The sequence below is a fragment of the Centroberyx affinis genome, unplaced genomic scaffold, assembly GCF_046629955.1.
Source record: "Centroberyx affinis isolate AG114_WGS23_722 - 3 ecotype Tasmania unplaced genomic scaffold, CSIRO-AGI_Caff_v1 ptg004751l_1, whole genome shotgun sequence".
Lineage (NCBI taxonomy): Eukaryota > Metazoa > Chordata > Actinopteri > Beryciformes > Berycidae > Centroberyx > Centroberyx affinis.
The window spans coordinates 195,625-208,222 of record NW_027282300.1 but is presented as its reverse complement, the minus strand read 5'-3'; the positions used below and the strand labels follow the sequence as shown (position 1 = coordinate 208,222).

The window sequence follows — 12,598 nt, the reverse complement described above, 5'->3', positions numbered from 1 at the left end:
GGGGGTCGTGGGTTTTAAACTGTGGTGTAGAAGATGTGGGCTATCTGTCCCCGCCCCGACTCCCCTCCCATTTCCGTCTGTCGCTCCCTCTCTCACTCACTCACACACACTGATGTCATTTATTTGATTGTCTAAGAACAATAGCCTAAAAGGAAGCAGCATTTCTTGGGGAAGTATAACGGAATTCACCACCTACCGGATAATCTATTGACACATAAACCCACTAGTGACCATCACATCCTCCACATGTGGCTGCCCAATAAGAATATCATTTGGTGGCATTGTTTCCCTTTGTACTGAATGCATCCATCATAATCATTTGATTTGAGTGAGTCATGCATGACCACAGAAACCTATTTTGGGTCATGGCATGACTACACATCTAAGTCATCTAAGAGCGTCTCCTGTTTTCTTTCTTACTTTTTTCTGCTTTTACATACAACAACAACAGGAATCAATATAATTATTTAATACCTCTTGTTTCCTTGTGTTTTTTATACCATTTTCTCTAGAGCATTTCAGCCATTTGGGTGAAATCAAAGCCAAACAAGTGGAACCCAGATAAACAGTAGATTAGTGTAGGGAGGGTGGAAAGAGGAACAATGCAAGGAATTTCCCCCAGTTTCCTGAAGAGTCCCCCAGCAATGCTCAAGTTAGACCTGTGTCACAATAAGCACTGGAAACAACAACAATGCTGCACTCTAGAGGTGCAAACTGTAAGAGCCTGAAAGATTTCAGTAAACAAAAATGATTATCAGTTGGTGAAAAAGAGATTATATATTTATTCAAAATTGCATGATGAGATTATAAATCCAAGGAGAAAATTCCCCCAAAATTGATTATTGTCCAGTCTGAAATTGTCCAGGAAGTACAAAAAGGGAAAGGAGGTCAAGAGAAGAACTACAACAGAGAGGATGGAGGAGGTAGTTTGCTTTTTAAATATAACACACACTCACAAGTGCGCACGCACACATGCACACACACACAAAGAAAAAAATAAGGAGAAATGAAGAATTCAGCAAAGAGTACGCTATACAATAAACCAAACACTTTCAATTTCAAACAAATTGCAACGGTCAGAATGATAATCCCAGGGTTGAGGTTTAGCCTATGTGTCAGTTAATTGCTTGATGTGGCACTGCTCTATTGCTTGTAGCTCTACAAATCAATCACCTTTAAAATGGATGGTTTTAGTCTGTTATTTTTCACATTTTTCTATAATTGTCCTTCAGCTACCCTAAGAAACATGTTAGCTTTGTTGACATTCTTCACTGCAACAAATGGATTGTGCTAATGGAAAGCTAACAAGCTATCTGCATTCATTGGTTTCAACAGAGAAATGTTTTTTTTCTGGTTACCAGAAGTGCCGATGCAGACATTTCTGCACCAAAAGCTTGGCAAGTGCCAGGTGCTGTGACAAAATTTGCTGACCCAAGAAACATGTATTTACCCCAGCAGTGTGTCTTCACCACAGTCTCACATCAGGGAAGACAATAATAAAATCATACAATTTTTTGTGGATTGTTTTCCTATTGCTAGCTTTTTAAAAATGGTAAAAGAGTTTTAAAAACATTTCATGGGATAACAAAGAACAAAAGTTGCCTTGTTATCTCAAACCACAAGCATCCATTGATTCCAATATGAAGTTGTCAGGCTATACACTACCAATCAAAAGTTTGGACACACCTGATTGAAGGTACTATGTTTTTCATTATCTTAAAGACATTTTGATCTAAAGGCTTATGCTTAAATGCTTGAAATGTGTTTTTTAGACAAATATAAATACTGAAGTTGATGCCTACCTATGAATTTCTTTCCAAAGCCTTTGCCTTTCTATCAAGGCAAAGGGCGGCTACTTTAAAGAATCTAAAATATTCCTTGTGCAGTGGCAAAACAACAACACACACCAAGGACAAAAGGGGGACACACTGCCGGGGGAAGCACATTTTTCAGGGCTACAAATTTTGGCGCAACACCTGTTGGGAAAACACACTGAAAAATTTAAAATACCACGATTTCCCCTTAAAATCAATGTATTGCTGTCTGAGCACAGTGTCAGAGCAGTCCGTTGGTGTGTGTGATCATGTGCCTGCGCAGGTTGCTGGGGTTGTTGAAGCTGGCGGTGCACTGAGAGCAGGTGTACGGCTTCTCCCCGGAGTGAGTCCTCAGGTGGATCTTCAGGCTGCCGTTCTGCGTGAAGCGCTTGCCGCACTGGGGGCAAACGTACGGCTTCTCCCCGGTGTGGATGCGCATGTGGATGCTCAGCGTGGTCTTGTTGACGAACGACTTGCCGCACAAGGCGCAGGGGACGGGCAACTCCCCGGTGTGGCTCGCCCGGTGCACGATCAGGTCTTCTCGACTGAGGAAGCGCTCCCCGCAGAAGCTGCAGTCCAGGGATTTGCTGACGACGTGAGAGAAGATGGGGTTCTGCTGCTGGGCAAACTGGCCCATGTGGCTGGGGTGGCCCCCTGTACCATCGGCTCCCAGCTGGGTTTTTATCGCAGGGTTGAGCGACGTCGAAGCCATTTGGGTGAGGGTGGGGTCCGGGGACAGGGAGCTGAGAGCCTGCAATTCAAAGGCAGTGAAGAGGGCGTCGTTCTCTTCCAGAGGCCCCTCCCCTCGGCCGTGGACGCTCACGATTCGCAGCTCCTCGTTATCACCTGTCATGCAGGAGGAACCGGAGGCTTCTAAATTTGGAGTCCCTGTGGCGACACCACCCTGCAAGCTGTGGTTCCCGAAGTCATCCTGACCTGCTGCAAAGACAAACCATATAACAGCATCACAAATCACATTTAAGTCACATGAAGTCAGCTGTGTATGAGTCAATGTTGGCTTATTTGCATTTTGGACGCAAACAGAACTCTAATCAGTGACTGACTGAGGAGCCGGGTTCAATAAACTGTCTCATTATTCTTATTAACAACGCCTGACTCACCTACTACAGTCCTGCATCCTCCAATGTCATCTTCATCCTTGATCAGGATGACATCTGGGGTCTCCACTTCTGCACACTAACACATAAAGATAAGAGTATACATGCATGGACACACAAAACATTGCAATCACCTGTTATCCAAAGTCTGTGCTGCACTTACCTCCTCTTTGGCGGCAGTGGAGGAAATCTGGTTCTCCGATGGTATAGTGATAGAAGTAGCATCCCCAACAGTCTTTTGGGCCACAGGTGGCTTTACAGAAACTAGTGGCGGAGCAAGTGACAGAATGTAACAGTCAGGATGATAGTGATAGATGAAGATTTGGGTATATGTCTGAAGAGGCCTGTACTGTCCCTGCCTTCAAGTGCTATCAGAAATCCCCATGTAAATAAAATGTTTTAAATAAATTAATAAAATTACATGCCTAACATGGATATTTTCCTCCCTCTTCATTCTGCCACCGCAGCACAAAGCAGCACTTGATTCATCTGATTACACTTTAGCCACCAAGAAATCTGCTTTTGTTACTTTTTCCGACCAAAAGCAATTGAACGCGTCACACGTTGTCTTTACAACTTCCCATCTCGGAAGTAGGAGCTTACGAGGGGCACTTGAAGGCAGCATACGACCACACTATTTGTAATGTGTCAATGGTAACTTGTTCGCTAATTGGCCTGATATGTGGGAGGGCGTTAGCGGTGTTTAGTTCAGTATTAACTTGTGTGGTGTGCTGTGCTGTGCTGTGCTGGAATTCAGCCTTACCTAGAGATTTAGGCCGAGGTTTGGGGATACTCGCCCTGGCCAGGGAGAAACGACTCGCCGGCCGAGATGCGTTAGTCCTGGTTTGAAGCCTCAGTGTGAAGAGCTCACTCCTCATCACCTTCATCCTCATCCTCAACGCCTCGTTTTCCTTCAGGCTCTGGGATATCTGCAGGCGCAGCGCTGCCGAGCTCTCTGAAAACAGTTGGCTGATTTCGGCGACCGCCGCTTTCGCCAGGACGTCCATGATGGACAGCAGCTGCGCCTCCAGGGTCAGGCTGCTCGGCGGCATGTTGGTTGACATGTTTTGGCGAGAATTATGCAGGAAAAAAGCGCGACACAACCCAGGGGCTAGCTTACAAAAAGGGCTAACGATACTGACTGTACACAATGGCCTTTCCGGTGACATGACGTCGATTACCGTAATTCCTAGAAAGTAGCATCGTGATTTCAGGGTTGATGTTTTCATGGTTTACGGCTTTTCACTTTGTTTCATTAGTAGCAACAATAATAAGAGGTACAAAAGAAGAAGAAGAACAGCAAAAACAACACTAGCAATAGTGTTGGTAATAACAAGAATAAGAATAGCCTCAACATGGATTCTATTTATTCATTTTGAGGAAACAGAAGAGAATGGATTCTATCTTCTCAAATATAAGTTTTCGTAGGCAAAGGTACAGACACCTGATAACCCGATACAGTTATATTCTTCAGTGAGATTTACTTTAATACAAGGAGTTATTTTTTGATCCATGTGATCTTTTTAAAGACGTTTTTTTCAAAAGGTGGATATCTAACTTTTTGTTGGGGAGTAGATTAATCACTGACAAAAAAAAATAATAATACCCCGACAAACCCACGAAACACAATGATTTACTTGTTACATAGGCATCCTTTTCATTCATCTTTTAATTATTCTCTATGAATACAGAACAAATGGAAGAACCAAACATTTCTATTTCATGTGCTTAAAACAAACTTATACAACAACACAACAGTGAATGGAAAAATCACAGCATAGTAGATACACTTTCAAACTTTACAAATTGTAGTGCACACATGACAATCTGACTCTTTACACAGCCAGCATCTGAGTACAGTCAACCTAATGTGCCACACTCTTACACTGTGCCCATGATCCAACACTATAAGACTTACTCATTATAGTAGCTTATCAGCAACCTTTCCCTTTTGGTCTTTTCAGTCTTTTTTGTTTGCTGCCATTATCTCTCTAGGCCTCTGCAGTGACTGCCACTCCTCCGTCTCCATCTCCCTCCATCCCGGGGCTCTTCGGTGCCTCTTCCTCCTCCCCAGCTCCCTCTCTCTCCACAGCATCCTCTCCCTCTCTCTCCTCCTGGCTATCTACCATCCCGTTCTCAACAGCCTCCTCTCCCTCCTCCTCCTTCTCTGTCGTTAGCTCCCCCGCCGCTTTCTCTCCTTTCTCTCCTCCCTCCTTTGCGGCCTTTTCTTGCTCCTCCTTCTCTTTATCCTTCCGTTCTTTCTCTATTTTGGAGAGGCTGTGGCAGAGGGACTGGACATAGGTGAACACGCACATGGGGTCCGGTTTGTCGCCCATCATGATCATATCAGACACCTCCAGTAGGGGGCAGCAGTCGGCCAGGGACCTGGGAGAGACGGGGGTGAAAGTAGTGGAGGGACAGAAGAAAGAAATGAGGAAAATTGAAGCCAGACATACTAGTGATAGATAATAATTAGTTACATGCAGAGAGCCTGAGAAAGAATGAGATAGACAGACAGGTGAGTGTTCCTTACTCTGCAGTTTTGAAGGCCAGGGCGAAGTTCTTCTCCCTCTCATCTGAATTCAGGGAGCAGTAGTCGAAGGCATCGGGGAAGAAGCGGTGGATCAGGGCACAGAACGCCATCCCGTCACACCAGGATGACGAGAAGTTCTCTATGTTGACGCCCTGACAGGTCGAGGGAGGAGAAGAAGAAGATGTGAACCGAGGAGATACTACGAGCAAATCTACACCTAATTTTAAAGTCTCTGCTCCCAAATCTAGAGAACAAGTCTGGATAGGAATCCGATAGGAATTCTGTACCGATCTCACCTCATAGTTGCGAGTTTTGTTGCGGCACCACTGGAGCATCTTCTGCTTGATTGATGACCCAGTGGCCACAGCCATAGATGACCTCTGAACTTTGAAGTTGCGGGGTATTGGTGTCCTAAAAATGTCACAATATTCCATAACTCCTCATGAAACCCATATAGTACCAGATTTTGTTTTCATTATATACACTAATATAGTGCAGCATGTATTTTTTAATAACTTACTCAGGTGCACCTTGTTGGAACTTGGCAATGATGTCGTTTCTAGCGGACGCTCTAATAGAGCGGGCAGACATCCTCGGTCGGGACACAGCAAGAGGTGTAGAGGAGGAGGGATTTGTGCCACTTTTTCTTTTTGTCTTCCCTTGCTTTTCTACCTCCTTACTCTTTCCTTTGTCTTTCCCCTCTCCACTCCCTTCTTTCGCTTGCTTTTTCTTGTTATCTGCCCCCTTTGCAGCTTTTGTGTTCACATCTTTCTCTTTCTCCTCTCCTTTTGTCTTCTCCTCTGTTTTACCCTCCTCTGTCTTTTCCCCTTTTCCCTCTTTCTCTTTGCTCTCCTCCTTCATCTCCTCTCCTTCTTTCCCAGTCTCTCTGTTGACCTCTTCTACCTTGCCTTTCTCATCTTCTTCCTTCTCTCCCTCCCCTTCTTTTTCTCTGTTCTCCTTTTTGGGATCTGCCATGTCGACATCAGCGGGTGCTTTGTCTTTATCTTTTCCTGCCTCTTCAGCATCACCCTCATCATGTTTTGACACTGTCTGGGGCTTGTCCGTCTCTCCAGTACTGGTCTCCTCTTCCCCCTGCTCTGGTACTGTTTCCCCTCTGGTCCCCTCCACCCCCTCACCTGCCACATTCTCCCCCACCGAGGGCTCTCCCTCTGGGGCTTCACTCTCCTCCGGCCCTGGCACCTCTGTCTGGAGGACAAGCAACATGAAATAGAGTTTAGTTATGCATTTTGTTTTGCTAATCAAATCTATCTGTAAATATGATCTGATAATGTGAAGAGGTTACAATGCACATCAGCACATCAGCACACATTTATGTACATATGTCATTCCATTTGGATTCCTGATAATGTGAACTGCTAACGATGCACACTCGCTTCTATGTTATGTTATTTTGTTATACTTGTATTATCTTCAATACTCTGTATATATTCAATAGTTAGACTGATATATCAAGATGATATTGGCCTTTTATTAAATATTGGATATTGGCCAGTCATGTCCTCTCTGACCACACAGTCACATAAAAACAGTCTGTAAAAGCTAAAATAAAATTAGATTTTATTAACTAATACATTTTTGTAAATGAATTCTTCATTTAAAGGCAGTAATGCATCCCAAAGTTTCCCCTACCACTGAATGGGCCACTAACCCTAATTCATTAGTCTGGGTTTCAATGGAGAGTTTTAGTGTCCCATGGTCTAAATGCTGTTTCAGGCTTTCCACTTTGCCACAAATCCTTATAATGTTTTCGCATGATAATGGTCAAACTGAAAGCTATTGGATATTAGTTCAAAATATCAGCTATCAGCAGCTTCAATCCAAAATGATGGTGATGATGGTATCAATATCGGCCTTAAACCTTAACCTATATCAGTAACTTATCCATATCCTTCTCTCTGCTGCTCCAATGACCCTGTTGCCCTATGGGGATAATAAAGTTTCATCAAAACTAATCTAAACGTGTTCAAAGATACAAACAAATGAGATGAAATGAAACTTGTGACAATCCTGTTAAGAACACAACTTCTGTTTGAACCGTAAAATTATGTAAGACGCGCTAAAATTAGTGACCAGGCTTTCCTCCAGGGATAATATAGTGCTCTACTGCAGAGTGTAATGTGAGATTTAAAGCTCAGTCTGGGATTTGCTGAGTATCTCACTTATTTGGATCGGAGGCTATAAAGCTTTCAGATGGAAAATGAGCCTTTTTTGCAATTTTTAAGTCCCATCTTAAGTTATAATACAGACTAACTTCATTCCAGTCTAACAATGCAACACTAAGTGAAAAATGAAGTCTTTTTGGCTCTCTATCACAAAATGTAGATCCTTATATCATGAGTTCTATAAATTAATCTGAGGATGAAACAATGTCATCAGTTACTTGCTTTGAAGTCATGGTCCTACCTTTTAGTTTGCAATTATTTACTTTATTGAAATATATACACAAAATACAGCATACTCCATTTTCATCTCACATAATAGATTATTCAATATAATTATTCTGTTTATTAGTTAATGCTGTTGATTCTTGCCCATTTGGATTGTTTACTGGTGACTGTACTTGAGGAACAGTCACGCCAGGTCAGGCCTCGCAGCGGTGACTCATCAGTAGGAATAGCAGGGGACTCCACGTGTGTGTGTGTGTGTGTGTGTGTGTGTGCGTGCATTCATAACTTGTGCGTCTGTATGTGTTACATTCTTCAACCAGCCTCTAGAACAGGTGTAGCTCAGCTCATGCAGCCACAGCCGCGACTCCTGTCCTACTGTGTTCGCTCCAAACACAACACCTGCCATCGCCACAAATACTCTTACTGCCTATTCCTGGTGCGGAAAATAACATCATTCATTGTGGGTTTTTGCAGGTGTGAAAACCTTTACTCTGCAATTTAATGTTAATGTGAACACACACACACACACACACACACACCTGGTTGTTGTTGTTGTCGTCAGTCTGATTGGTCGTCTCCATAGACCCAGAAAGCTCCTGGCTGGGCGATTCTCCGTCCATGATCCTCAGCAATGTCTTATGTCTGTTTCTCCGACTGTCCACAGGATCAAAGGTTTAATAATCAGACATAATTTCAATTATGCCACCCCCTTTTTTTTTTTACTAATAATGCACCACAGACCGTTTAACAATCCCTTATGTTTTCTTTAGGAAGTTTTCATTCAGTTCAACAGTCTGAAGCCCTGTTCATCTCACCAACTGCTTCTCACTACTAGAAGTTTGCTTCTCTCTCTCTCTCTCTCTCTCTCTCTGTATCTCTGTCAGCGCTGCCTGGTGTCCGTGTGTGTGTGTGTGTGTTGGTTAGTGGGTACCCCCCCCCCCCCTCCACTTTGTGAGGATTCCTAACTACTTTATCTGACCTTTTGAACAACACAGAGTCCAGAAATAGAGCCACAGTGACACAGGCCCAGTCCAACAGGCCGGACAGCTGCGTCTGCTGTGGAAACCGTGGCTATACACATTATACACACACACACACACACACATGGGCTACGTGTGTGCGCAGTCAAACGAACATGCTTATGCTCACATACTACAGCGAGACACACACACACACACACATTCTCCCCTCCCTTTCTCTCTTACTATAGGCCAGCATTTCTTAAGATATTGGTTGCCCTTTATGGAAGTGAGGTTTGGGGTCCGCTCAGCAAACAGGACTACACCAGATGGGACAAACATCCTACAGAGGTCCTGCATGCAGAGTTCTGTCGGACCATACTAAACATCCACAGAAAAACACCAACCAACGCACGTAGGTCAGAACTAGGCCTTTACCCACTGATTATAAACATCCAAAAAAGAACATTTTTGATGCATCTCAAATCGAGTCCCCAAGACTCCCTGAGATCTCAGGCACTGCAAACCCAGGAGCTGAACCCTCAAAAGAGGCAGAGCCCCTTCTGCCAACTGGTCAGGAGACTGACTGATACAGACCAACCTCAGACCAGCACTGCTCCAAAACCACCAATCAGAATAAACCAAATTATACAACAAACAAAAGATACATATCTGGAACATTGGACAAATCAAACACAAACACAAAACAAACTTAATTGCTATCTGGCCCTAAACTGTAAATATAAATTGGCAGAATATCTTTTCAGTGTAAAAGCCCCAAAGCAGAGGCAGATCCTGAGCAGATTCAGACTGATCCAGATCCAGTCTGGCCATAGAGAAAGGACGACATAAGAAGTCCTGGCTACCAAAAGAGGAACGAATATGCGGTCACTGCACAACAGGTGAGGTGGAGACAGAGATGCACTTCCTCTTGAAATGTGACCAATATAATCTAATTAGAGCAGAATACTTTAAGAAATTTGAATTATTAATCCCCAACTTCACTAAACTGAATGAAAGTGTCCAACAGCAGATCCTGCTGGGAGAGGGACAGGCAGCAGGTCTAGCTGCACAGTGACCGCCTGTCACAGACTGAGGGACTGAGGGCCCAGAATTAATTAATTAATTAATAATTATTATTTTAGAATTGAATTGAATTGAAATTGGTTGGGACACCGTAACTCTGAAGTCCGTCATCAAAACACCTAAGAGACTTTTCCATTGAATGTGAATGACAATAACACAATCACTGTTAATACACACACACACACACACACACACACACACACACCTTAATGCCAGGTAGTGGGAGGGGAGGAGAAATGCCTTACCTTGAGTTCTGCCTTTAGACCTGAAACGCTCCTCAGTCCTCCGGGGTCGATGTGTGTCCTCTCTCCCTCTCTCTGGCTCTCTCTCTCTCTCTCTCTCTCTCTCTCTCTCTCTCTCTCTCTCTCTCTCTCTCTCCCGTGTAGTAAGTCACTACAACTTCACATCTCTCCTCTCTCCCATTTGTCTTCCTCCTTCACTCTCCCCCTCTCTCATTTGTCTCTCACTATCTCTCTCTGTCTTTACTTTTACCTCTCTCTCTCTCTCTCTCTCTCTCTCTCTCTCTCTCCCTCTCTCACTCTCTCTCTCTCTCCCTCTCTCCCTCTCTCTCTCTCTCTCTCTCTCTCTCTCTCCCCTCACAGTCCTGGGAGAGTGCCCAAATGGCTTGGATCCTATATATATATATATATATACACACGCTGCTTTTTTTGAATACCCCAACTTCTTAACTTTGCCGCCCTGGCTAAAGAGTGTATCTACTCATTCAACGCAAAACAGATGGTTTTAAAAATAAATGGCTATCTTTATTCCCCCCCCCCCCCCCCTCTCTCTCTCTCTCTCTTCCCTGTCATTATCTTCTCCTACTCCCCCCTCTCTTCTCCTCCGTCTTCTCCCTCAAGTCTTGGGGGCTATAAATATGTCAGCGCCTTCTTGTGTGTCTCTCCCACTCCCACCCTCCCCGGCCCAATCGCTGGAGCACATCTATCAGTCAACCACTCATCCCTATTAGAGAGGTTTCTTGAAAGGTGCGTCTGTTGCACGACTGTATTTATGATGCTAATAAATGAGAAAACAAATGAGAAGCTGAGAGCTCTTGGCTTGCTATTGAGAAGATACTAATGAATAGCATCAAATGTGTGCATTGTTGGAGGCATGCGTTACTCTCTGTGTGTGTGTGTGTGTGTGTGTGTGTGTGTGTGTGTGTGTGTCTAAGGGTGGGGACAAATGATAACATGTGTATAGGCCGCTGTGTGATTAGCTCTGTTTTTGCCACCGTTCAGGGATCATCACACATTCTTGTCTTTATTTTGAGTGAAGTGCTCCATGCCATTGTGTGTTCCTCTCTAGGCTTATCTGAATGCGTGGGAGGCTGTGTGTGTGTGTGTGTGTGTGTGTGTGTGTGTGTGTGTGTGTGTATAGACAGCAGAGTCTGTCTTGGAGGCCTTGCTTTAATATAATGTGTTGTGGTGAATTGTTCTTCCCTGTTGTTTCCTGCTCCAACCATTGGAACAGATGCATAAAACTGGCAGCTTCCTGGTCTGATGTCATTATTTTTTTAACATCTGTCCCACACAGCGAAGTGCGCATTCAGCAACTTTCCTTGCCAGTTCAAACAGAGAGTAAGAGAGCAAATGCATCAAATTACATTATTGTTCATGTTCCTATGATCATTAACAATCATGCAGTAGCTTGCTTAAGGATGGATTTGTCTAACCCCAGGCCACCCAAAGGAGAAAGCCACTGTTACTTGACCCTAATGTGATTTTAACACACAACCTTCTGATCTGGAGTCAGACACGCTACCGTTGCGCCACAGAGTCTACAGTTGCAGCCAGTGAGGAGGGATCATGAACTGTTGAAGGAGTGAAATGAGTGCTGAATCGCTTCAGTCTTTTAAATCTCTCCTTAAGACCCATTTCAATAAAATTGGTTTCCGTAGCAAGTCTTGCATTTTTTTATTTCTTTGTTTCTTATTTATTATTGATTAATTTATTACTGATTGTTATTTTCCTGTTTTCATGTGTTGTCATTTTTTGCCCCTCTGTAAAGACCTTTGTATATGTTTTTGAAAAGCTGCTACGCAAATACAGTTCATTATTACAAAAGTACTGGATGTTGCTCAACTTAGTTTGTACTATACTTTGATATTTTTCCTTTGCTGTTATTGTAAATATTTTGCTTGAATATTGTTACTTTATATTAGTGTTTTTATGTTTGCTATCTACTTTTCTTTTTACTATCTGTCAAGATGGTCCACAAGTAAGCATTTTATTGCAATGTTTGTACTATGCATATGAAAAATAACCTTGAACAATAAAAAAAAAAAAAAAAACTATCACTAGCTGCAGGAGTTGAACCTGTGATGGGAAACCCCAATGGAGTTACAGTCCATCAGTTTAACCCCTCTGCTACAACAGGCACTCATTGAAATATATGAATCAGATAGATGATTGTTTGGAGTGTAATTTCTATTGCTCAAAAGCAATTTATAGTGGGTATTTCTACATGTAACTAATCCAATTTACTTTGAATAATGCACAAAATGACAGCAACTCCATCTATCTATCTATCTGCTGGCTCTGAAATCAGAGCCATCAGATATAATTTACAAGGATTATGTCAACTAGCTCTCATCCAGACAGGCCTAACATAGCTGTTTTTCAGACTTGAAGTTAGGACTGAACAATTAGGCTGTCACTTGAAGTGGTTTTGCAGGATT

At 43.2% G+C, this 12,598-nt stretch overlaps 2 protein-coding genes and 1 non-coding gene across 3 annotated transcripts; all 3 read right to left on the bottom strand.

Moving 5' to 3' along the window:
* Window positions 1-790: 790 nt before the first annotated feature.
* On the bottom strand, window positions 791-3,984 carry LOC139665967 (uncharacterized). The gene is made up of 4 exons (XM_071545036.1): window positions 3,696-3,984; window positions 3,096-3,196; window positions 2,936-3,011; window positions 791-2,753 (listed from the first exon to the last, which is right to left on the bottom strand). The coding sequence occupies exons 1-4, from the start codon at window positions 3,982-3,984 to the stop codon at window positions 2,056-2,058; spliced, it is 1,164 nt and encodes a 387-aa protein (XP_071401137.1). The 3' UTR covers window positions 791-2,055.
* Window positions 3,985-4,614: 630 nt separating this feature from the next.
* smtnl1 (smoothelin-like 1) lies at window positions 4,615-8,583 on the bottom strand. Its single transcript, XM_071545038.1, has 5 exons — window positions 8,413-8,583; window positions 5,986-6,671; window positions 5,762-5,876; window positions 5,466-5,617; window positions 4,615-5,317 (listed from the first exon to the last, which is right to left on the bottom strand). The coding sequence occupies exons 1-5, from the start codon at window positions 8,491-8,493 to the stop codon at window positions 4,924-4,926; spliced, it is 1,428 nt and encodes a 475-aa protein (XP_071401139.1). The 5' UTR covers window positions 8,494-8,583; the 3' UTR covers window positions 4,615-4,923.
* A 3,044-nt stretch (window positions 8,584-11,627) lies between these two features.
* trnaw-cca (transfer RNA tryptophan (anticodon CCA)) lies at window positions 11,628-11,699 on the bottom strand. Its single transcript has one exon. It is a non-coding gene; the product is annotated as a tRNA-Trp (tRNA).
* Between the last annotated feature and the right edge of the window lie 899 nt (window positions 11,700-12,598).

Coding starts and splice junctions, on each gene's coding strand:
- LOC139665967 (XM_071545036.1), bottom strand. CDS start 3,984: ATGCCGCCGAGCAGCCTGACCCTGGAGGCGCAGCTGCTGTCCATCATG. Junction 3,197..3,695: donor ACCTCGGCCTAAATCTCTAG/GTAAGGCTGAAT, acceptor CTCCGCCACTAG/TTTCTGTAAAGCCACCTGTG. Junction 2,754..2,935: donor AGGATGCAGGACTGTAGTAG/GTGAGTCAGGCG, acceptor TTGTCTTTGCAG/CAGGTCAGGATGACTTCGGG.
- smtnl1 (XM_071545038.1), bottom strand. CDS start 8,493: ATGGACGGAGAATCGCCCAGCCAGGAGCTTTCTGGGTCTATGGAGACG. Junction 5,877..5,985: donor TTCCAACAAGGTGCACCTGA/GTAAGTTATTAA, acceptor TGACATTTTTAG/GACACCAATACCCCGCAACT. Junction 5,318..5,465: donor CTGGCCTTCAAAACTGCAGA/GTAAGGAACACT, acceptor CGTCTCTCCCAG/GTCCCTGGCCGACTGCTGCC.